Genomic DNA, 26293 nt, shown 5'->3' with positions numbered 1-26293 from the left:
GGGAACTTCCCGTGTGTCAGGGTGTGTGACAGCAGAGGGACTTGGCCCTCTGGCCCTGCTGGCTTTTGGAGAGGCTCTGCTGGGACATGCTGACCAGCTCCAGCCTCCCTCTTCCYGCTGCCCTGGAGGTTTTCACTTGCTTCACATTAATGCAGTCGTGGGCTTGAGGTCCACGGTCCTCGYACAATATTCATGATATAAAATTATGGAAGTAGCGAGAAACTTCGTGGCAAAAGTGCACAGCAGAGTAAGATGTGGAAATGATGGGGTTTGAGTCGAATATTGCTCTGATTGCAAAGGAAATTAGGCAAGCAGTTTATACAGGAGAAGCAGAACCAAAAGGAAAGCTCTTCGCTTTCCCCCTCGGCACACAGTTTCTCCAGAGAAGTTGTGGTGATCCTGCGAAGTTTGACAAGGAGGGTGTAACAAGTTCTTCCCTATTTTCTGGAAATCCCACCCTCTTTCCACAGCTTATCTGAAGTTTCTATTTTGTACGTTGATATTTGTGCTATATTTGGGCAAGCCTCCTCTTTTCTGTTGCAAATGAGCCTCTAACCAAAGCCATCATGGGCCGGAGTTTTTGGAAACATAATATTTTCACATGGCTATTGCCCTGYTGGTTTGTTTGTTTRTTTGCTTGGGTTCGTTGTTTTGTKTTAGTTTTGTGKTTTTKKTKTKTKTKWKWTKTKTKKGGKTTTTTTKGGGGGGGATTGGTTGTATTTTGGAGTTTTTGGTTTTGGGTTCCCCCCAAATTWTTTCCCTGACATAGTTGGGAGGGCAAACAAGGTAATTTTGAGTTGTGTTTTCAAAGGCTTGGAAAAGCATCCCAACTTGTTAAATTGGTTGGTCACCAAAAAAGAGACACTTGAGCAGAACATTGTATCCACAGAAAAACTGAGTGAGGCTCCCCAGGGCTGAACAGAGAGCCCTGTCCCAGTATTGTTTTCCTTTTATTCTGTGCATCATTTAAAGATATTTGCAAGGCAAAAGCTGTTTGATTTCAATAACTAATCATGGAACAGATTATGTATCTTGGGATGTGTGGTCAAAATATGCTGTAAATGTAGGCAACTTAAGGTTTTTTTCATTAACAGAGAAGTGAAAGGAAAACTGGCAGCTCTTGGTTAAAAAATAAATTATTGAATATTTTGAATGAGACACACGTGGTATATACACATATAGTACATGTGCATAAACACACACACACTTTGATGTAATCTAAAGCCTGATTTCTTAATCCTGTGGCATTTTTTCAATTCTTAGGTGTTACTTCAAGGGTCTGCAAGTGGTGATTTTMTGTCCACCAAAGAGGAAGCCCAGTCTGTGGATGGAGAACAAACAGGTGTTAGAAGGCYTGGCTCCTAATCCTGATTTTGTCAAAAACCTATTGCTCTAATTTGCATAAGGAATKCAGGGGCTTTTTTGTGCTTAAATTTCCCTTTCAGGGAAGGGAAGGATAGAATAATTTCACAGTATTGCTGCAGATTAACAGCTTTTCAGAAAATATATCTTGAATTTTGGAAACTATAGAATAAATTTAAAGATGACAGGAAGAAATTATATCACTTTTTTGATTCAAAGTAATTTCCACTTGTAATCTTACAYGGATACACACAAATCCTCAAATCAACAGAGCGACACACCTGCTATGTTTGAAACAAAAATGGGTGTTTTCCAGAATTATGTATCTCCAGAAAGTGGGATAGTAAGAGAAGTGAATAATTTTTTTWAATTCATGACAGCGTTGAAGAATTTTTTTGACAAGGAGTTAGACTACACAATCCTCTGCTCTGTCAGGTACTAAAGACAAAAAGGAAGTGTGAGTGTACAGTGGGAACACCTGCACTGGCTGCCTGGATTTGGCAGGGGTGGGGGGTAGGGAGTCATCACTAGGATCCAAATAGAACAGTTTTAGTTCAGAAATTGATTTCAGGTTGAAGGATAATGAAGAGAAGGGGACAACTCTCCCAGAGTATAATAGGCACTATAATAGGCATGCAGCTATTCAGAAAGGTAAAATATTTTTTATTTCTCTGAAATGCACTGGGTTTGGCTTTTCTTAATTCTGTGGTAATAACCCTTATGGCAGAGTGTAATTTCACTGCTGAACTCGATGTGTCAATTTTTCCACCCAATCTTCTCCCACCCTTCATTTCCCTTCTGGTCTGCCTATCACTTCTGGTACATTTGCTCCTACCTTCAATGTCCCATGGTTAAGCTATCAAAAAGTAGTTAATGAAACTCAGGCAGATGCCTGTAGTCTCCTTCTCCTGGCCTAGGCTTTGGAATTCTGATCAAAATGCCTGAATTTAGATGATTTATTCTATTAACACTTTTTTTCCTAAAACCACTGGAGCTTTTCTTCCAGGGCATCTTCACTCTCCCTGCTGGTCAGAATCCCACCTTTGTTTAAAGGTCAGTTAAGAGTGATGAGGTTTTGACTTGGGGAGAAGCAGCTGCTGGATGTGCACGGCCTGCAGGGTCTGTTGGTGCTGGGTGTTCCTCAGCACCCTGAGTATTCCCATTTGTTCAGCTTCACCCTGGTTCCTGCAGAAGAAATTATCTTATCAGGTGCTTTCATAATACCATAACATAATTACAATTTACTTTGTAGAACTGGTTTGTGTCTCAGCTTGGTTCACAAGGAGAAGGCGAGACAGATGTTTCCAAAGCAGAAGTAACAATTCTGATTTGTACCAATACTTAATGAGTCCAAAATCCCCCTATGTGCATGTGAGTGTTCAGCACAATTCCCATGTGCATTTGCTAGACTATGCAAATAAAGCAGTATCTRTATTATTGGCCAGGAGCTAAGTGACTGGATGCAATGCAAAAATAAAGAGTTTGTCAATGTGCCAGAGCTGGACTGGGGAGGTAAATTGCTTATGTGACACACTAAAAGAAAAAAAGAAATTAATGTGACCAGGGCTTGGGTTACTGCCCACAAATATGTTTTAGGCAAGTATTTGCACCTTCTTCTTTTTCTTCCACACAGTGGAGGGTGAGTCTGTATTCTCTCGTGGCTACACTCGGGAATCTCTGTAAGGTGATAAAAGTACATTTTTGTACACTGCAGCTCTCAGTGAAACAAACCTGAGGTGTTTAAATCCAGACTCGAACAACCCTTAATGTTAAGAGCTCTGTGGATCTCTCTTTTGATGTTTTTATATTGTAGTTTGTTTAATCCTTGTCAGTGCAACAGGGACCCTATAAAAGTCTGTGGTCAAATTGACATTACTATCATCTCCTTTGAAACAAAATGGGGAGGAATGGAAAAAGAGAAACCCCTCTTTTACTTGCAGTACACATCCCATCTATGTTTTCAACTGCCCCCTCAGTACTCACATTATTTTCCCAGGTTTTTTTGGTAAATTGCTTGCAGGGCTGGTAGGTGCAAAGGCTCGGACAGGTTGGTCAGGCTTTGCAGCCAGAGGCTCCTWTCCCTGCTCCCCCAGGCAGATGATCTATCCCCAGGAAGGGATGCCAGGCTCCTCTGGGGCCCTGGGCTTTTTTCTTAGTGGTAAGGAGCTTACAGGAGACGCTAGCCCAGGCTTGTGGCATTCCTGTACCCAGGCTCCATGAGTTTTGGTGCAAGCAAATAGAGGAGATCAGCTCAAGCTGTTTTTCTGCTTGTTCTAAAGTTTATGGAGTTAAAACTGAAAAATCAGAGCATGCCAAAATTGGTCACTAAAATGTCAACTGGCTGAGCAGAGATCAGGGGTATGGCCCCAAAAGCTTCAGTGGAGACCTGAGGTTTCCCTAGAAGAGAGCTGAGAGCAACCCCAGAGAAGTCACATTTRAAATTTAATCTCGTTGAACCTTGAGTGGGAAACAAGAAGTGAAAACTGTCATCTGTGCCCAGATCCATTCAGATCACTTCTAGGGACAGTTTTGATACCAAATTATCCTTGTTATGCAAAGTTCCTCACCAACCGGCTGGTTCCCAGTTATGCATGGGGAGAAGCGGTGGCCACATCTGCTTCCCGTTTTGCCGTTTCGGAGACGAGCCATCTGTTTGGCCTCATCCCGAACAGCCTGCTCGGGGCTGATTAACTTCCTCACCCCCACCAGCCCCAGGCTCACTGTCTGCTGCAAGGTGTAGATTTTTTTTCTCTTTTTTTTTTTTTTCCTTTCTTCTTCTCTAACTGCTCATAAACCAGAACCTCCACTTCTCTCCCAAGGGACAGGAAGGCGTTGGTTTGTGTGATTTGCAGCCGCCACCAGCGGCAGGAACAGCAGCAGCTGCCCTCTATCATTCACGTGTTTCATACGTGTGGTTGGGACAGATAAAACTGGGAATTGTTCCGTGTCCTGGGATGGCTTTAAGGCAGTGAGACCTTTCTCTGTGTGGAAAGAATAAAGGAAAATTGTAATGTTAAGTGCAGCAGAAATCTCACTGCAGTTAACAGGGATCTTCTTGTTTGGCAAAAGGGGGGTTTCAGTCACACTTKTGCAGCCTTTTTTTGCTTAAATGTGATTAACTCCAAGCCTGGCTTTAGATTTCTCACTTCCATCTATCCCATTTTCAGTGAAACTTCACAAATTTTTGTCCTTCCTGTTTTCTGCTTGCCCATCTTCTGGCCATTACAGCAGGATTTCAGAAACTCTGCACGTTTGCCACTGCCAGTAACTTCAATTCAGCAGCTCTGGAAAGTCAAAGTCTGTGTGGCCAACATAAAGAAGCATTAAAATTAAAATTTGAAAGTTGAGATAATGGATCTTCTATTAAGATTAAGACTTCTGTTGCCTTCCACAGGACAGGTCTAAGAATTTTTTCTTTCACAATGCATTTTGACCAGAATTTCTGTACCATTTTCCTTCCAGACAAGAAGCTTCCTGTGTTTCATGCTCGTGGACAAAGCCTGGCTGTGCCATAGCAAGGAAGGATGTCCTGGAAATCTTACCCACAAGACAGGCATGAACAGTTTATTCAGAAATCAAACATTTTGATTTTCCAACTGCCATGGTTTTGGTTTTCAAATTAATGGTGTTGCTGCTGAAGCATGAAGCTTTAAGAGAAATCTTTTCCCTTATTTTTGACCATCTCACAAGCTGACAAAAGCAGTACGACACCCTCAGCGCACTGGCAAAGCCAAGAGCACTTCTAACTCCTGTTTCCCCAAGAAAGTTGAGTGATTATCTCCCTCACGTACACACCCCTCCACCCCCCATCCCCAAAACCCAGGAAATTGTTACATTATCAGATCCATGTGCTCCAGGTCTGGCTCTGAGTTCTCATTTTGGTGTCTACAAAATAATCATGCATCGTTTAGTATATTTCTTGATTTCAAAAGCATTGTTTGTTGAGCCCAGGTTAATAATGTTTTGGTGGTTATGTAAGGATTGGGGAGCCTGTGTGCGTACTCGAGGCTGAAAACACTCACCCCTGGTAGTTGTAGGTTTTGTCTGTATAACAATTTGTATCTTGGCACCTGCCACAGTTTCTGATGTAAATTAATCAAGCTATTGGATTTGGAAAAAAATATAAATATGATGATTTGAAAGAAGCCTTTGAAATGTAATAGGTAAAATACTCAGAATAGATTTTTAGGTACACAAACTTGCATTTAAATCTGTGGATGTCTCTACCTTAGCTCAAGGATTCAGTAACACTGATTGAGAATATTACATTTGGTCTATTTTTGTGTTTATTATTATTTGTATTCTTTTTAAACAGATCGTTTTTGTTTTGGAGAAAAGTCACCCGCTGAAACAGAAATTTGTAGTTTGTTTCATTTACTGAGAACCAGCTATGATGGGGAACAACGGAATTAGGATGTAAGCTCCTTCTTATATGATCACAGCTTATCATGAAACTATATCACAAAAACATGGAGAACTTAAGGAAAATTTAGATTTTGGGAACCCGTAAAAGAATTAATTGCAATACCATTAAGGTATGTTTGTTTGTTTTTTAATCTCATTTTGTTCATAATAATACATTTTAACAGTGGAAGTATTTCTGAAACTTTATAAATGGTGCCTTTTCTGAGCAAAACAGAGATTATTGTTTGCATTAAATATGTGATGTGAAATTTACTGTGCTGGAATCTGAGGGCAACAGGGACACCYGCAGAGAAATCACCTTTGTTATGGCAAACGGTAGAAATAATTTCTCAGTGTTTTATTTTGAATTACCATGGCTCTACATGCAGAAGTAATTGTGTTGTGTAATGACTCTGTCTGGCGGGCGGGAGGGAAGGTGTGAGCACAGGGCTGGAGGGGAGGCTGCTCCAAGTTGCCGCTTGCAGGACATGGGTGAGTTTGATGGCAGGGACACCCTGGATAGCAGTGGCCAGCTCAGGACCTGATCTCCACTGCAGCTGCCTGAGCACGGCTGCCTCACGCAGGGTGAGCGCAGGGTGGGGACACAGCCTGCTGTTTTTGGCCACGGGGGGTTGGRTTGCGAGGGCAGCACCGATGGACTCACCACGGTGCAGGGCCAGCTTGGATGGACTCTCYGTGGTGTGGGGACACCACAGATGAACTCCCCAGGGTGCTCTGTCTACCTGCACCTCCCCCTACTCTGTGTCCCCTCCCACACAGTCACCACCCCACAGAAACAGAGCCTCCAGCTGTGGCCAACAACTCTTTCACCCATGAGGGGAGTGACAAAAATGTTCTGGGATTTGGGGGTTTTACYTTGTTCTCTTGTCTCAAAAGATACATCTCAGTTTGCAGACATAATTTAATAACATTTCCAATTTTTATGAAATTTGCTTTTTTTTTTAAATACAATATTCTCAAAGAAAAATGAAGTTACAATATAAAACCACAGCAAAAAAAAGGTGTAAATACAACTTTTTCTATTAGAAAAGGCAGTGCCTGGGGAAGGAATGGGTAGCAGTTATTTTTTTACTTTTTTAAAACAGATATAAACTTAAAACCACTTACATATTTACTCCTTTTAAAGGTCAACTAAGCCATACCAGGGTATTGCACCATAGCAAAAAAAAAGAGAAAAAAGGAGGTTACACTAAACTTKTTTTCTGAGGGCACAGTTTGTTTCAATGTACACAGACACAATACCCTATTATCATGCCATCCTTGCATTTGTTTATAAATAAAATTACTGAACCACTTGTTTCTAAACAAACAGAAGATGATTTTGTGCAAAAGAGAAAAAAAAAACCCTGGAGAAAAGCAAATCTAAAAAAGCCTTTTAGTGAACAGAGAATACCATYTGCTCTTGCCTTTAGACTGTGCCCTGATACAGAGTCTTAATATACTTACTTATACTACTGTACTGTTTAATATACAACATTAACATATTCTGTTATAGTATAAATAAGAAAACTCCAGAGCCAGGAAACAAACCCACTGTGAGTGACAGTGCATCATCATGTCATACAAACCATTTTAGATATATGTACATACAAATGTATGTAAAACATTAATGACACAAAAAGCCTCAGAGAGGGCACGTGCATGTCAACAAGAGAAGAGACACAGGGGCTCAGTGACGTGCATGTGTGCACAGAGATGTTGTGAAGGTAGCAAACCTACCCAGGAATCTGAAAATACCTTTCAAAGCTGTGTTCCAGGGCAGTCACAAACTCTACTGGAGCTGTGCTTGTTTACACGGTTCATGAACTTGGCTTTCTTTGTTCTGGTTTTTGGTAAAAGCAAAGGAACAAAACCACCTGAGTGAGCTTCTGTCCCCCTCCCCTGTGCAGCTGGGGGTGTCTTAAAATGAAGGGTGGAAAGAAATTATGGCATGGGGTATATAGTGACTTAAATCTAAGAAGAGCAGGAACGAGGTGTAAGAGCAATAAAAGCAGAATGTTTCTGATCTGTACAGCCAAAATCTGATCTCACACAGGACGTTGCAGCAGGACTGGGAAATTGATTTGTCCCCTCTTGTTTGGTATCAATCAAAAATGGAGAGGGATAAGAACACTTGAATATATCCCTACCAGCTATGCAAAATGAACTCATTTCAACTGTATTTTAAAAAAAAACAAAAAATTAAACTCCCCACTTGAAGGTCCTATTCAGATCATTCCTATACAAAACATTTGGTAACACCTCGTTGCCAGGTACAGTCTGTCTTGAAGCCAAATTGATGACAAAACATGGGGCATTAAATGGCCAGTGATTCCTYGTGCCCAGCCCTCGTGCCGCCTGGAGGGTAATGAGCAATAAAATCTCAGCTTGAGTTGTAACGTGGGTGTAGAGGGAATCAATAAAGTCCCTTCAGACAACCGAGTTCTAATAGAGGGGATCCCTTTGGGTCTGTAGTTTACACTGCTCATTTTTGGGGGATAACATGTACCAGCAACGTGTTTTCCCTGCTGTGGGTATGTGCACCAGTCTGTGGGCATTCATACACAGCATTCCCCTCTGGTGACAAAGCCCCTGAATTGTCAGGCTCTCGTGCACGTTCAGTGTAAAAACACTGCCGTGCCCACGTGTCCAGCCAAGCAAGTRCCTTACAGCTGGCATGAACAGCCAAGGCCTGAGGCTGTGTGAGCACACATTTGGGATTCATTGTTTCATCAGTGTCTTTCCTCATCTTCAGGGTTATTGCTCCTGACTTACACCTGCAAAAGTGAAAGCAGAAGGAGGAACTCTGTGTGCCTGTAATAKCATGTGTATATAGGAAATGTGTAACAAATATAGCTACAAATATAGTATCAGGCCACATTGGCCCAGGTACAAGCAGCTCATGGTCCCATCRAATCTGATTTATAGTAAATACATGTACTTGCATGCACTTGTGAATGGAAAATATGTAAATGTATGACAAGACTGCTAGTCTTGTTGGGTATTTGATTGTGTTTATTGCAAAATATCCATTTATTATGCAGAGTGGAAGCATTTATACACTAACTTAAYAAGATGGGTTAATTTTGTGAATGTTGCCCAGGAAGACTGCAGCACCAATGACAGATTTTTATGCAGCTGCAAAAATTTCTCTTTTACCCATTTCTAAAGCATGAGGGTGTTCRGGGACAGAAATTAAATGTTGGGAAGAGGAAGATAAGTGGAAGCTTTAAAAAAGTTTTTTATATCAAATGTGTTTGGGGTTAAAATCTGTTTTTCATATAAGTTTTGAATCTAACCAAAGCTACAATAGCTGCAGCAGAACCCACCATGGAGAAAGCTTTGGGTGGACTTTGCTGCACTCTGCAAAGTGATGCAGCCTCTGGTCTCCATTCTGCAAAAAACATCATTTTTCTTTACTTTAAGAGTGGTTCCACTACAGTAAATGTAAATCGAAGCCCATAGTGAAATGACTGGTTGAATARCAATTAAAGGCTCTCAACATCTTTGTGGGCCTTAGTCCCTCATTAAATGGCAAATGCCACAAATAAAAGAAGACGGCCGCAAATTTTGACTGGCTGTTTTAATTAATCTCAGTGCTTTAAAAATAATCAAGTGCAACATTTACGAGTAGAGCCACAAAATTTACAAGAGGACATCTTCTGCRCAAGCAAAATGGGATTTTTTTTAAATGCAAGAGAGGGACATTTGGATATTTTCCAGACAGTTTAAAATGATGAAAAATGTGCATAAGGAGACTTTCCCCACACATATATCTATCTAGTGCTTTTCTCAACTGTACATCATACTTTTCTAAATAACTAAACCTTTAAAAAGAAAGAAAAATTAAATACATTGTAACTTGTTTATGCAGAGAGAGGAGGGGTTGCTTAACAAAATTGGGGGTTTACTGGATGGGAAGAGAAAATATTTATTCAAAGAAGAGCCAACAATACCCTTTTCCTATACATTAAATGCAATTCATACTTCAAGGAGTATATTACAAGGGTGTTTCTTCTACTTTTGCTTTCCTGCTTGCCTGCCTAGTGACACAAACAAGGCTCATTGTGATGCCAATACCAGTAGAACCCTTGCAGGTGGAAATGTTCTACTTCTTACCACCAAAGCAACTCAGAACCTTCTGGCTGGAGGGGTTCCGTCCCACCCCAGCTGTCCATGAAGTCATCTGAGAGAGGTCCCTCCATCTTAGGTGGAGCTCAATCTTCCCAAAAGAGTCAAATAATACCGAAAATCAAAAAACCACACATCTGGTAGAAGAGCCCTACGCTCAGGGTGTTAAGAGAAAAAGCCTGGCCACTGCTGCCTGTTATGTCCTTGTGATGTGGAGCATGTGTGGTTAAGAGTTCTGGCAAGTGGGGCTTGCAAGAAGCATCAGTTCAGSGAAGAGCTTTCAGCTATGTGACTACAAAAGCTTCTAGTTACGTTACTAAAGGTTTTTGGTGATCAAACATTTTCCGTAAAAACTCATCTTAAAAAACTGAGCTGCAATGCATGCTACCAAAATGAAATCCCTTTTCTTGTGGAAGAGGATTGCTGAACTTCTGATTCTCTTGTAACTTTTGCTGTTCAGCTGACTTCTGCYTTGTTGCTGTCATGGCTCATGCAGCTCCAGTAATGCAGCTGTCGAGGCTCAATCTGTGCYGGAGTTTTAACCCATGTGGAAACGGTGCTCCCCTCGAGTTATGTGGGAAGAGAATTCGTACCKGTCCTGGCTGTGGTAGCCGCACATGTTGCATTCAAAAGGATCACGGAACCCGTGGCAGCCCATATGGATCGTATACATCACATGATCCAAGAAAAGGACTCGACAGTGTTCACACTTGTAAACTCTCACTTGCTCCCCATTGCTGCTGATCACTTTGAAAGCATCCTGGGAATTGTCAGTACCCGCTCTCAAGACATCATATTGCCTGTTTTCTTCTTTAATAGAGATGCCATTTCTTGCATGGGCACCTATGTGGTTTGTCAGGTAGATCAAACCACTGCGCTCCTCATTATTGCTCTCTGTATCTGTTGAGTCTTGGCAGCTGTTGCTGGGAGAGACATCTCGCTCAGAGGAGACGGACTTGGCTTTGGAAAGCAGCAACAGGTTTTCCACTGCGCTGTCCTGAGGGAGGGTGGAGCGAACTTGACTGTCCCCGAGAGGTTTGTGGAGCTGATACATGGGGCTGATGACGGGCACCACCTCGGAGCCACCCGGTGGTGTCTGGATCAGGGGACGCAGGGACTCTGCCCCCAGGTAACTGATGGCGTTGTTGATGGCCTGGTCGATGACGTGCGTCTGCATGAGTTCATTCTCCTTCTCGTAGTTGGCACTGGCATCGTATGGAAGATCGGGCAAACATTTGTCACCTGCAGTGAAAAACAATGAGGACTTAGCGGGTTGATTTCCTCATAATTAAGGAAACATAATGGATTGGTTATGGATTGGATTTATCCAATAAACATAATGGATTAATAAAACAGGGAAGAAGAGGGTTGACCAAATCCACCTCTGAAATACCACCTGAGGCATTCACACTTCTCTAATACAGCTGCTCAGAAAAATGGTGGGTTGGTGGTCTTTTTTTAGCCTGCAAAATGATTTGAGGGCATTGGGAAAACAAATGGATGAAAACAATTCTGGAAATAATTATATGGGGTCTCATGGGAGCTACAGATCAAGTGCTTCGTCATGTCTTTCTCCTTTCTAACTGAYGTCCCTCATCTGCATCCTACAGCTGAGGCACTGCTTTTGTGGATGGTGAAGCCAGTGTGCCAGCACTGCCACAGAGAGCTTGGCCTCAAGCTTCAGAGTATAGGATCAATATTTTTACCTAAAGTATTACATTCTTACTCTGGAAATGGTATGGTTYAGTTTTAGACCTTCAGTTTGCTAGAAATAACTTCCATTGGCAATGTGGTCTTACATATGTCATTTTGGAGAAAAATCAACAAAAACTTTAATTTTCATATTGCCACCATCCCCGCACACTATGTTTTTAAATAAGCCSTGTTAGACACACTACCAGAAGCTACCCAGATTCCTAAATATTTTGTGTCAAAAAGTTGTTGTGTCCAGGAGTAACCAAGAATCATGTAAAAAATTTAAGTGGATTGGCAGTTGGAGCATGTTCTTCCTTCAAGGAAGAAAGCTCTATATAAAGATTAATTGTTACTGGTAACTGATTCTGATGGGATGATAAAAGTAAGGGATAAATCAGTAACTTTTTTTTTTTTTTTTTATATCAGACTGCGCTAATATATATTTAGCTGGATACCCCAGTACTGAACATTGAGTTGCACTACAATTTCCCCCAAATTCACAGACAGATAGCAAAAAAATATAGAAGGCAAAAGTTAGGATTGGAAAAACGACCTAAATGCACAGATGATGATTTTATGAACTTGAGCAGTGTGAACCATCAAAGTTATTATCAGGCCCCTTCTCTAACAGTGTGAACCATCAAAGTTATTATCAGGCCCCTAATAAATTAATGCAAATTAAAAGAGGTGAAAAATATTCACACGTTTCTGTGGCCTACCAATAACATATTGTTGATAGTCTGGGTGGATTTTCTAGCTCTGCAGATCTTGGGAAACACTAAAAGCCACAAACATCTCTATGAGGTGCTATCACCATTTCCTGATTAACATGAAATCTGCTGGTAGGCCTTGGAAAGTCCTAATTTGTAAAAAGAAATGCTAACAAGAAGCATGGAAATTTTACCGGAAGATCCGCACATTGATTTTTCAACAGTTTCCCACTCAGTGTCCACTCAAATTGATTACTCAAAGTCAGTAAAGAGTCCAGGAACCTTCTACCATGACACTACAGCAATGATTGCAGCTAAAGTGCAGAAAGTCCTGCTACCCACATTTCCCACAAGACATGGTTTCATACCAGTTCCATGCTCTACAAGCAGAGAAAGAAGCACCCTGAGCATTGTGTAAGTTCCTACAGGGGACACAGGATATAGACACCTTCTAGCTGTGCTGCACAAGCTTCCAGTTCCTCTTGGTTTCTTTCCCAATCATTCTGCCAATTTGGGGTGCATTATTTTTTGTTCCAGATTTATCCTTCAACTATAATGCTATAGTTTYCATGCTTAAGATTCAAAATAGGCATTGTGAAAGCCTCTCAAATTGAATACACAAAAACTCTCTTAATATGAATGTATACATTTCATTCAAAGAGGAAAAAATGAGGTCAAAATCATTTATATTCCATGGGCACTGCACACCATTGAAAAGTGGGACTGGTCTTCATTACAGGCATCCAGAAGGCATGATTTTAGTATCTGTTTCTTGGGTAGTATTTGCTTTATGTAGCATMACTAGTTGGTAGTTGGGCTGATAGGATCAAGTGTTCATAAGAAAAATTTGTTTCCAAGCARTGTCTGAAACAGACACAAAGTTAGGATAGGCAGATACTGTTGCTGTATCTGGCAATGCAGTAATACTTGCACTCATTAAAAATAATAGCTCATTTCTGTGGTTATTAGAGCATAAGTAAATTAAACTGCTAATGGTTTGATGCACTTCAAGGTTTGCACTGCTCAGGATTCTGCAGCAGGTACTTAAACAGTAAAAATGCACTTAGTGCATGWGGGCATCCTTTGTCCTAGTATTTTTTAATCCCTCCCTTTGCTGCCTATTCTTTTAAACATTATAACCACATCAACCTTTCATGCATTTCTCACTCTTTGGTTTGGATGGCCCAGTTCTTTTGGGTCTGGAAATTATTCCTGTCTGGAATATGGAGAGAATTTTAAAGGCAACTCTCTGAATTTGGTGAATAATCTCATTTTTGAAAGACAATTAATTTAGTCTTGAGAAAAACTAGCAAAGCAGAAGCCAGTCCTCCTCTTATGTGAAGGATGCCATTTGCTCCTTCTCCCTGCAATTCAGTACGGGGATTGGGACAACATGATAATCTACAGGAGCAATAAATATGTTTTATTACCCAAAAGCTCTGCTGAGCAGCCAGCCCAACCTTGTGTTAATAAGGAATTTGCCTGTTATATGAAGCAGCTGGTGAGGATTGGAAAGGAAAGGATTTGGGGGCATTTTCTTGTCAGAAAAGTCCATCCTTTTCAAGTTTAGCAAATTTCCATAAATATCTGCTCTCAGTAGGTTGTCTTCCTATACTGCACCCTGAAAAACTAACTGACAGGAAACTCTGCCCTCCTAAAAGTCATAGTTAAACTGGCTGTCTTTACTGTTTCTCAGGGTGAACAAAGAAAAGGAAACCAAAATAGCCAGTCCACACCCAGGGATACATTGCATATAGAATACTTGCTAGTACCTTTTAAATTTTAGCACTTCTGGTTCTTCCTGGAACTTTCACAGAATTAGTATCTTGCCTAATGCAATCGTGTTAAAATGAATCCTATTGGCCTACATAGTTGATATATTTTTTGGTAACTACCTCTACTACAACTTTTGAATTTTTGAAAGCATAAGCATTTCTTATCCTTGACTACCTCCTAGAATTGTTGTCTTTGGACTTGAACAAAGGCTTGGAATTTAATTTTAAGCCTTTTGTTGCACCTCCTGACGTAGCTGAAACTCCCCTTCCCTTGTCTAGGAAATACTAGTTTTCCTTTCACTCTTCTGTCCTTGTTGAAGAAAGAATATTTGCATTTTCTGTCCAATAAACTGGTCCTTTTTTGCCTTGAATTTTGACTGAAGACCTTCTTAATGTGTATTTTGGTTCAAAGACTTTAGCTTTATCTGATTTTCTCCTATAGAATATTTTTTTTTTTTAATTTACAGAGAATTAAAAAAGAATTTAACCAGATATGCATATATGCTGTCTTCTGATGTCCTATTGTTTTATTTATTGACGGCTAACCTGCGTAGGTGACAAAATATTGTCTGTGGGCCTACACAGAACAATAAGTGTAGCTTTCATTTTTATAGGCGTAATGTCAAAATTTTCATTGTTAAGATAAAAGCTCCTAGGTGCAAATGGGCATGAAGTTTTTACATCATTCATGGAATGTACCCAAAGATCCTTTCATTTAGATACTGCTCTCAGACATATCAGTTTGGGCTGTAAAAATACACAGACTTTATCAAAGGGTGAAGAATACTACCCAGTCTATTTTCAATTACTCATAAATGCTTTCAGAAGCACAAATATGCCCAGATCTGAATGTCATTCAAGAATGCAATAAAATAACTCTGAAAGTGTGGTCAAGTGCTATCCCAATAGCAAACTTCAATTCCTATTTTCAGGTTCTTAAGGCAGTTTCAAGAGCATGTCCAGATTTTGTAACAATCTGGTCCATAAGCTTTTAAAAAGGCAGGGGAAAAAACTTAAAATTGATCTCCAGATGTGGAAAATTAAACATGCAGAAATCTATGCTGGAGATGTTTAGTTGTTTTTTTTTTCTTTTCCCCCAACACATATGTGTGTCTGCTTATATAGAGAAACATATTGTTAATTTAGCAAAACAAGTAAAATTATAATGCAAAAGTAAAAATGCTGTGGTTTTTTAAGGGGCTTTTTAAATTTTTATTTCTTAGAAGACAGCAAACGTTTAACTCTTACCAATAAATTTCTGAGGCATAGAGCTCTTACGTTTGGCGACGTTACTTGCTAGTCTATCCAGCACGAGGGCTCTTTCTGACCCTATCTTGCACAGGTCTTCAGCCATTTCACTCTGGTTACTTTCGTCTTTTATGACTGAAATCAAATGACATCAGAAGAATTAGGYAGGTTCCATTTTAATGGAACTGTTGTCTTAGGTTATTGCTTGTCAGTCAATGTCTTTTCGCTCCCAAGCAGTTGGACGAAGGAGCTCAGCATATGAGACACAGGACGATTCTGACTCTCGGTAACAGAGTCCCTCACGCTGATTAATCTATGTACATGTCCATGTTTTGCTCATTTAGGACACAAAAATACGATAGCAACTGCAAGGTTCCTCCCTGTATGTTGCATAATCATTCCACTCTTGTTCTACAGCCACTCTGCGTTTCTGAGAATAAATGAGATCCTAACTGTATCCCAGACACAAAGCAGTTCATCTGTCCCACAGACACCCCACAACGTGCCTCTGCACCTCTCCCATGAAACCCGCTGTATGAGAATTGCTTCCTCAGCAGGAAAAATGGATAAACTTCTCAATTCCAGCCATGGAWGATGCATTTGCAAGCTACATCAACCCTTGTCTCCAGCCCCTTTTATCCCCTAGCAAATATTTCAATACTTCCTTGGTGCTATTTTGGACTTYAAATAAGAATTTTAATTGAGAAAATCACACCTTCAGTGGAACACTGGTTTCTAATACTCAAACCTGTTTCCCAACCTCCTGCTTCTGCTGAGACTCTGTAGAATTAGGAGCTTAACTGTGTGGCTCTAGGAAAAGGAGACTATTTCACTTTCAGTATATTTTACTTCAGTACTTTCCTGCAGAAACAAAAGGGATGTATGAAAACACACTGTCAAAACAATGACTATGAAAAAGGTATGGAAAGGTATTTCTGACTTCCAGCATCTAAGAGGAAGGTGAATCACAGCACCGAGATCACAGCACAACTGCTTTGTTGTTTTTTTTTGTTTGTTTGTTTGTCAAGGGAGAAAAAAGGGTTAACTTTACTTTTACCTGCTACTAAGATATGGACATTTTTGCTGAGTTTTTGAGTTGCTATTAAAGGAAGAAGCAAAAGATTATTTTTATACTTTGACTTTTTGAGCTGYTTCAATTAGGTGCCCCACTGCTACATTTTGCCTTCTGTGCCTGCTGAGAATTTGTTTTATCACTGGATTTACTGGTTCACARAACCCATTACTTTGGTACCTGGGTATTTCTCAATACCTGAGAACACATAGTTCGATGAAATGTTATTCTGACAATTTACAACAGCCATAGAAGGATGACTGTGAAAACTTCATTCCTGAAAYACACAAAATCTGTGAGGAGCAGGTGAAGTGTCTTATTCCACAGTGTCCTGTAATACAAAACTGAGGAGTGCACAACTGGCTCTTGAGTCCCTGCTGCAGCAGCACACACTGCAGTGACAGTGGTAGTGACCATGAAAATGCTAAAGCAAATGACAGTGATAGGAAGACTCATGGAATTATGTTTCAGCCCCCATAGGACACGAAAGATTGTGACCAACATAAGAAATAACAAGAATTTGGTCATAAAGATGCAGAAGAGTAAAGGSTGGTGATGGTAAATAGCCACCATTGAACAAGAACACAGCAGCATCTTGTGCTTGGTCAAGGCTTCCATGTACCACCTCAGCAGGAGACTTACAGATAATGTTTTAAAGCAGACATTCAACAGGGAAACAAAAGACTGATTTTTTAGTTAAAAATTGAAATMATCAAGAAAAAATCTGTTGAGGATATAATAACATTCCATTACTAATCAGTTCAAGAGAAGGTGAGTCATGTATTCACCAGTCAAATTTTCAAGCTCCTAAAAYTCTTATTAAAAAAGGGGGGCAAATTGAATTATGTACTAATCTCCAGCATTTGCARCTGAAATCCTCTCAAATTTGCTACCAAGTGGATAACTATTTCTCTGTAATTTGGTGTCTGTGAACTGGGGAAAAAAAAAAATCTTTTCAAATGAAAATTCCCAGTTACTGAAAAACTCTAATTAACCCTTTTAAAACTTCATAAGCTACTTGTATTGTTTTATATAAGCCTGGTAAGACTTCAGCACACTTCCGCTCAATTTAAATGCAAAAGTCCTCTAGGAGAAGAATAATACCTCTAGAAGAACTTCACATGGACATTGAGATTCTAGTCATCTAAAAGAAGAATTTTGCCATTAAATTCATCAGGTTTCAGTTTTGTGTTACATTTCCTTCTCTTAAAGAGAGAAAATAAAATTTAAAACTTAATTCTTGTTCCTCTTCATACTCCTTTTTATCTTTCCCTTAAAYAAGTTCTTTCTCAATTATATTTGTTAGATTTACAAGCTGATGGAAAGCTTCTACCAGTTTAGGTCCTTTCAACTGACATTTTTTCTATTTGTACTGCAAAACGTATTTTAGAAATGCTCTAAAAAGCAATCCTGTTGTGACAGAAYGTCAAATCAGATGTTCTAGTAGATTTTTGTGCCAACTTTTTTCAGTCTGGGGAGAAAAAAGTCTGAATAATGACTCTAATAGATCCACATCACACCTTGAAATATAGGTGGTAATATAGCTACTTGCTTTTCTAGATTATCGTAGAATACAGAAAATTCATAGGACATCCACTCATTCTTGGCTGTTTTTTCTACATTTTCATCATGTAAAATACTAGGAAAAATTGCAGGAAAGTTTCATTTTTTAAGAATGTGAAGAACAGATTTACTAACAGAGGACTAAATTTTGTTGAGAGTGAAGGTCTGGCTGGATATGAGGTCTAAACTGTTAAGTTAATATTTCTGGGTTTTTTTTTTTAATTTGCAAAAGCAGTCCTATTATGCCAAATATGGAATTACACGTTACTTTCAATATATACAAGAAAGAAGCKTTCCTTTCAAAACATTAATTCCTCAAATTTTTATCCCATTTATTTTTATCCAGTTATTAGACCTTTAGTTGTAAGCTAGTGCAAGCTCTCCTGTCAGGATTTGACATAAACAAGGGAGAGTATCTAAAACGTTTTCATTTCTTATTAAATTTTATGATTCCTGGCATCAGGTTCATCTTACTACAACTTTAATAGTAGTTAAGCTACTTATTCACACAGATTTGCAAGTTCTGTGTGCAGGCAGTCAAATCAATCCTCCAGACACTCTGAGGTATTGCCGTCTATTATTGTATTGAGGTTTTCTGTTTATATATTCTCCAGCCCCTCAATAAGATTAGAAGAGGTGCTGCTCTAACATGCTGTCTGCCAGAAGAATCTCAGCTGCATTCACTGCTATCAGTATGTGCATATACTTTACATTATTTGATAGCATGTTAAAACATATTCAGACTCTGTAYACATATAAAATACTGAATGAGGCATCATTGCAAATAGGCCAGAGAGATGTTTCCACTTTTGTCATTTGAAAAACCAAATAACATATCACAACAGGATTAAAAAGGAATGCAGGAAATGGAACTTACTGGCTGGGTTTAAACTCCACCACAGAAGCTGAATCTTCTCTATCTAAAACTGCACATGCAAAAGGATTTTGTATGGCTAATTATTGTGATCAATCTCATACAGATCTTCTAGATCTTTTTTTAGATAGATATAAATATAGTCCAAGTCTCAATACCTTCTTGCTCTTTTTCTGGGCATAGTTTTTTTAATGTTCTCCAAGAAATGGACTTTACATTCATCATTACACTAGACTCAACACAGGTCCTCACCTGCCCCGGTTTTCTTTTAAAAGGAAGCTTTGGAAGAAAGCTGTCAAGAAATCAATAGCCTTTCTGGGCTGTCTCAAGTCAAACTGCCTAAATTAAATATCTCTGGCTTCATAGCTTCTTGCTTGGAAGAGTGAGATCAAAGCCAGATAGCTCATCCTCATTAGATGAGTTGGTCCCAATGGTCAAGTAAGCCCTTTAAGCCATGCCTGGGAAGGGAAGGAGCTGTGCTGTGCAGAAGACTCTGCAGCCCTACTTGAATGTTGGCATTAAATCTTTATTAAAAATRCATCCACAAGAGTATTGCAATACAGGTCTCCAAGTGAAGGCAGTGAGGTGATGTAGCCCTACTGTCCTGAGAAGACAAACTGATGTTTTCTAGGTCATGCAAGAGTTTTGCTACATGCTTGAATGGTACTTTGGCTTTTTATTGGGTCTAAACGAAGTGAGACAACAGYCAAATGTTTATGAAATAAATAATAAATCCATATACTGTATCAAAGATATGGGGGATATGTGTGCCTCCCCAAAACAGAAGTTGCTACAAATGGTACTACTSAATCTTTTGCAATTCCTTTTCTGCATTCATGACAGGACAGTGTTATTCCCCAAATGGACGTTTTTATTACCCAGATGGACACTTTTATTACCTGGATAGAGGCTGCTTGAGAGATTCATTGTTTGCAGGTAGTTATGGCAGCGTTCTTTATGTTCTTCCAAAGAGCTGCGCTGCTTGTAACTGCGACCGCAGTATCCACACTTATGGGGTTTGCCAACTGGAGAAAACACAATTCATTATGAGATTCAGAAGAGGCATTCAACAGCCTATTAACAATGGTGACAACAAGAGATAAAAAGCCCACAAAAATAAGTCCATGTTGTGGTGAACTAAAGAAAGATTTTGTCAATTTAGAAAAATCTAAGTGAAAAAAACCTATTTGAAAACTGGTTGTGTATGTTTACATCAACAGGTTAATACTATGGATGYTGCAAACTGCTCTGAGACAATTCAGACCAGATAAAGACTGTGACATTAAATCTTTAAAAATGGCATCTACACAGATTAGAAACTGAGAACCTTGAAAGGTCTGAAAACATTTACTTTAGTGCCCAGCAGCACAGAGACTGCCAATGGGTGCACTGGTGGTGCAGGCAGTGACTTGCCCATGGCTGGAGGTCAGTGCTGGTGTAAACATAACCAGTCCAACCCTTTAAAGAAAATCTTAGATTCTGCCTTCTGGAAATTCAAGAGAAATGGCGTAACAGTTTCTYTTCTGTATTACAGCAATCCAGATCTAGATAGTTCTAGGGATATTGCACCAACAACACTGTTTTGTGTACTACTGGACTTGAATTTTCTGTCTTAACATGACAAGACTGTCACTTTATATGTGATTTCACAATTTTAGACGGTTACACAGCTTGACTTTTGAATTTTATTTACGAATTCTTAGGTGAAAATCAGACCAACTTGTTTTATAACGTGTTAGTGTAAATTTGCCAGTTGCAGGTACTAATCACTACCTAGAGTTTATGCATTGTCTCTTTAACTCAGAATCCTCAGGGTTTGCCAAGAGTGTCTAGGTGCAATTTCATATATATATATATATATATATATATATATGTATGTATGTATGTATGAAAACCTATGCTTTACTATATAATTGTGCATTTGTGAAAATCAGTAACAGCAAGGGAGAGGGAGGCAAAATACTACTTAAAAATATGTATTTTCCTCAGTCAAGCTGGGAATAAACAGGAGAAGTAGAAATYATTTTGGAAATCTGGGATCAGCACTAAGGATCTTATTATTCAATGTATGCCAAAGAAGAATTTCTCTAGTTTTGTGCAGCCCAAAAAATCACTTTGAGAGCTCCCCTTCTGCCACCCAGAACCCAAAGCCAACTTTCACAAGTAACACTACCAGTGTCAATTCCAGCAATGTGTATTGGAGGTCTCCCATCCAAATAGCAATTTGCATTTGCAGCTTAGCTTGGGAAACTAGATGAGATGGCACTCTTCTTTTAAAGGCACTTTAAATGTGCTAAATTGGTTTTACTTCACAGAATGTATTTGACTATGGCTTCTGTCAAACAATGAGAGGTTCATGGTAATGGGGAAGTGCAGCTATTCAAAAATATTTATTCGTGTCTCCATATTACTGTTGAGACAGATACTGAAAAACTGCATCAGAGCCCTCTTCTGAGGAAGATTATTATCTTTCTTTCTCCCACCCTCTCCCTTCTCCCCACTCTCTCTTTCAAAGTACATGTAATAACAAGGTGCAACAAATAACTGCTGCTAAATTCTGTAAGCACTGTTCACTCCTTAGGTTGAGGATGAATAYCAAACTGTGTTTCAACTTTATATTATCTCTAACCCTAAAGCATTCATCAGCTTTAACTCACGCTCGTACTTCCGTGAAATGGATTACTCACATGAGGCTTGTAAGATGAAACCCTAATACAGAAACTTTGAATCAGCCAAGAACTATGGGAAAAAACCCTGTTCTTCTGGTGAAGGGTCATGAGTGTGAGATGTGCTTAGTCATTTCTTTGCTGCTAACACACTGTGGCCAACTCACAACTTGGTTAACCCCAAGATGAGGCTACTCAGCTTCACAGGATGAGAAGAGTTCTCAGGCTTGGTGGCCACCCCCATCTCCTCAACAAGTATGGTGATAAGCAGCCCTGGTTATTCCCAAACCTTCACTTACCTGAGTGAGTCCTCAGGTGTCCCGTGAGGGCATCCCTGCGGCGGCAAGCGTAGTTACACAGGTGACACTTGAAGGGCTTCTCACCTGAGTGCAGCTTTATGTGGCGCAGAAGGTTGCCCTTCTGGGTAAAGGAAGCTCCGCACTGATTGCACTGGAAAGGGCGTTCTCCTATGGGGAGAAGGAGAAAATATGTGAGAACAAAAAAATCTTACGCGGTAACAAGAGAAAGATTTCAGGGAGAAAGTTGTTTTCTCACTGCTGCTCTGTGACTTCCACCGGCTGCAGGTTTGATATAACATGAGGCTTTCAGACTAAACCTGCCAGTTTCTTAATGCTTCACTGGCTGGGTCAATTTGATCTGAAAATCTAATTTTTTTTTTCTAAATCAGAATGGCACATCACAATGCAAATTCAAACTCATTTAAATAAAGTGACTGCAACATTTTGTGTTGAAGAGCCACTCTTCCTGATCAGCAGTTTTGGAATAAACCAATATCCAATTTTGCATGTTGTGGCATTTGGTGGGGTTTTTAATGTGGCTTTTTTCAAAGGGTCTTTAAAATATGCCACTGAAGCAGCAAAATAAAAAGGAAACTCATTAAAAATGCATTTCAGGATCACAAGTTCATTTCAGCGTTACATTCTTATATTTAAATGAAAGGCACTTCATTATAACAGTTATAATAACTTCTTTTCATTTACATTTTCCCTGTATTTTCCCTTTCAATTTCTTCTCCATTACCTGTCTGTCCCTAAGCAGCCAAATCAGGAAAGAGACAGAGAAAACAGAAAAAGCAAGAGAGTAAAATCACTGAAGTTAAGACTGTGCAAAGGAAGCTCTGTACTTCCATGCCAAAGTCCCAACYTTTCTCTAGGAAAGGTATGAACAGAGGAGCTGCACAATCAGACTCTGATGGTCTACATTTCAGACAGATGTGGGAAAACTTGAAGAGATACCATCTTGATTTGTCTGAACTGGTACCTCTTATCAAGGAAGTGAATCAAAGCCTTTGCAAAAATTAAYATGGCTGCCGTTTGCTTTTTAGTGCTGTTTAAAATGAATATGATTATTTACTAGTTTGAGGATTTCTGCTTATGTTCTTGTTTTTTTTTTTTAATTTAAGGTGGACGAGGCCTTTTCTGAAATCAGTGGGAAATAAAATATGTTCCAGTGGCACCAGATAAGAATAAAGGAAAATTTATACACGAGAGCATTCTACCATCCAGAGGCACTTCTGTGTGCCTGTTTCTCCACAGTCCCCAACTAAGTCAAACTGCTCTTTAAAACTAATTTGCTGAATTCTGTTCCTCTTAGGCATGAATTCAATCGGTTGTAGTAATTAGAATGCATCAAGAATATTAATAACAGCCCAGAGATGACCTGTTCTTAGTTTTGATTTTATTTGTGGAACAGTAACATTGTATTTAAGATTTCAGAGATGAAGTTAAAATACCAAAAGAGAAAAAACTAAATAATTTCTTCCTTCTCTCTGACATAAGCATCATGTATTATKTTGCATACCTAGGACCAAACTTCATGTCCATACATGTGCATATAYGTGAACATGATAAGTTTTGACTTCTGGGTAAGGCAGCAGAACAGCTGAAGATCAATTAGCAGCACAGTCCCAACCTGAAAATCTGGAAACTGCCATCAGGGCTGGCWGCTTTAGGATTCAGCAAACAGAAGAAGGAATCCCCTTAATGSCAAGGTATTTTCATTGGTCAAACAGTTTCAAGCAGGGCAGCAGAGTTCCTGTCAAGCCAAATGAGCTCACTTTCTTTGTCCATCAAGTAGCTCTACTCATCTAAACTATACCCACATATGCTTCAGCTAGGGTGGCCCCCAAAAATGTCAACATAAGCCTTAAAGGGCTTTTCAATGTACTTCATATGCAATGCATGGCAGTGGTTAGGGGGGAAAGAAAACAGCTAAGAGTCTCTCTGCTTTATTTCTTAATCTTTGGGGCAGAAGGTATTTTCCAGAAATGGACTGAAACAGAAAAGGAGGGAGTCAGCTCTACATGGGGGACACAAAATCATAAAAAAAATAGTTAATTCTTACTAAGCAGCTTTTATAGCATTCATTTCARTTATTTTTTACTCAGAGGAGCATAAGAGGAGAAAACAAGAATCATAAAAATGCTCCAGGAATGAAATGTAAAGCAAAGCAAGACTGCAATATATCTCTAGCCTACAGCTCTCCCAATTACAGGGTGAAATCTTGCACTAGGTGGAAMAAACAGATGGATGGAGCATTTCAAACAAGACTGCTGCATGCCAAATACTTCTACAGAACTGACAGTGGGATCAAATCTAAGGGAGCTTGCACTCATGTTGCTGTAGAAGGGAAACAACTCTGTCATCAAAAGACCCTGAAGTTACATGTAGCTTGGCTGTCCCTTTGTTGTCTGTGCTGCAACTTCTGGATGAGGAATGCCTCTCYTGTGAGCTCAGCAAAACTCCCAAACCTGCCAGGATGCTGACAGCCACTGATAGAAGGCTAGTGGGTGTGGTGATACYTCCCGAAATGAGGATGGAGCAGGATGAAAAGAAAAAAGTACGTAACAACATTTTTTCTAAATGTCTAAACAGTGTGTTGTTTTCTCCAGGTCTGAACAGCACATACCTTTCCTGGGCATGCAGCCATTAACAAACACAGGCCCAAAAACAAAAACTGCACCGTGAATTCAATCAACCATTATCACCATTGCAGTTATTTGCAAGACTTAGTGGGAGCTTGGGCCCTGGACCACTTCTTCAGTGAAGAACACTCATAATCTTAATTAAAATATTTCTCATTTCTCAAACAGTATGACAAAATCATGTAATACTCAGAGACCTGCAGAGCTCTCTGCTTATGCTCTTTCTTTTTTTTTTTTCCTTCAGTGGGCATTAGTTTTCTAAATAAATTTGAGACCCAAAACCAAGTAAACAAGATGTGAGTGAACTAACTGGTGACTCAAGTTAGTGTACGTATAAGGAGGCAATATATACACACATCTATAGATATGCACATATATGCACAAATGAGCAAGAGAAACCTGAATCTATACCCTGAGGTCTCAGCATCAGGAACCAGGAGTTTCTTTCTCCTTTCAAGATCTCCTTTTTCTTTAACACCGAACAGCAGCAAGCTGGAAAAAATCAATAGGCTGAAAGCAAAGGAGAGTGAGAAGAGTTGGAAATCTGGAGCTGGGATGTGCTCTGCAGATGGAAGCAACAGGTAAGGTGCTAAGAAGTCAGTGCTGTACAGCTGCCTGCAGACAGGAGGGGGCAGAAATATCAGGTGCTGCTCTGCATATCTGCACTTGGCAGGTGTATTCATTAAAAGTAATTATGTCTTTTATCAGGTCAGGCAGTCATTTTATTTTGGCACTTTAGTGTGCTAGAGTTTTGTTCACTTATCAAGTATTTATTTAAGAAAACCTCACTGCATATGCAGGTTTTACATGAATTAGCAGCAAAGTAATTCATTTGTGAGGCTTATTCCTTCACCAGGCTTGTATTGAAATAGGCTTTGGCATAGTCAGTTAAATGTCTGTAATAGTATATCCCATTTTGACTTTAATTTTCACAGCGCAGCTGAAAGGAAAAGCAGTCACCACTGTTTCCCCATGACATCCCTTTAATTTAAAGTACCAGCTCCAAACTTACACTCCTTTTGCCAGACCCTGAAAAACCACCTGAGCTCATTCAAAGAGGCTGCTCAGGAGAGGAGCTGAGAATGAGGCAGGAGGGAAAGCAAAGGCATTCTCTCCATGGAGGGAGCCAGGGACAAAACTTCACACCCTTTAGTTTTATTGAGTGTAAAAGAGGGTCTTCTTGAGCAGAGTGCCTCTTGTGGGGTGCTTCCACTACAGGTTTGAATTAAATTCCCTGATTAAAAAGAGGGTCTAGTTGGCAAGGGAAGAGTTCCGCAATGGTGGAGAAATCTTCAAGTAACAATCCTTGTATGATAGCACCCCACGTGCCCTTGGCAGGCAAATGGGTCTCTCTGCCAGGCAAGGAATTCAGGTGGCTGAAGGTCTGTGCCAGGGAATGACCTAGCATCCAGTGAGGTGGCCCCTGGGGATGCTGTCACAGGGACCAGACAGCCCAGCTCATGCTCAGAGACAGCCTGCTGGGTACCAACAAGTGCCCTAGAAAYAAAGGCAGCTCTGCCCACTGCTCCCCTAAAGTGAAGTGCCTCCTCACACAGGCCATGCAGCACTGGCACAAACAATGCCATAGCCCCTTAGAGGCCTGAAACAGATCCTCTGAATCAGCAACAGTGGGGATTTTTTTTTAATAAAAGAGCAGTCCACTTAAACAAGCACAAAGACTTSTACCTCTCAGTGCATTTCAAGTTGCAACATATTCTTTCAACTACTGCAGCATCCTCTTCAGCCCATGGGTCTGTTTAAAGGCCTCATGTACAAGTTATTCTCCACACATATTTTATCAATTTTTTCAATAATCATATTCATATTCATAATTTAGTGAAGAGGGGAG

At 39.9% G+C, this 26293-nt stretch overlaps 1 protein-coding gene across 8 annotated transcripts in view; it reads right to left on the bottom strand.

The window, feature by feature from the left end:
* Positions 1 to 6666: 6666 nt before the first annotated feature.
* Positions 6667 to 26293, bottom strand: part of IKZF1 (IKAROS family zinc finger 1) — a 71034-nt gene continuing 51407 nt past the window's right edge. For 5 of the 8 annotated variants that reach the window (XM_057371039.1, XM_057371042.1, XM_057371048.1 and 2 more), the window contains 4 exons: positions 21800 to 21967; positions 19734 to 19859; positions 15326 to 15460; positions 6667 to 11139 (listed from right to left, as the gene is read on the bottom strand). In XM_057371039.1, coding sequence (XP_057227022.1) covers positions 10436 to 11139; positions 15326 to 15460; positions 19734 to 19859; positions 21800 to 21967 — 1133 coding nt within the window. In that variant the 3' untranslated portion in view covers positions 6667 to 10435. The remainder of the gene's footprint in view (positions 11140 to 15325; positions 15461 to 19733; positions 19860 to 21799; positions 21968 to 26293) is intronic. The other 3 variants (XM_057371043.1, XM_057371044.1, XM_057371049.1) reach the window with 1 other exon arrangement.

This window comes from Malurus melanocephalus, unplaced genomic scaffold, assembly GCF_030028575.1.
Source record: "Malurus melanocephalus ecotype Western Australia unplaced genomic scaffold, MMel_1.1 scaffold_139, whole genome shotgun sequence".
Classification (NCBI taxonomy): Eukaryota; Metazoa; Chordata; class Aves; order Passeriformes; family Maluridae; genus Malurus; species Malurus melanocephalus.
This window is presented reverse-complemented; position numbering and strand designations above follow the sequence as displayed.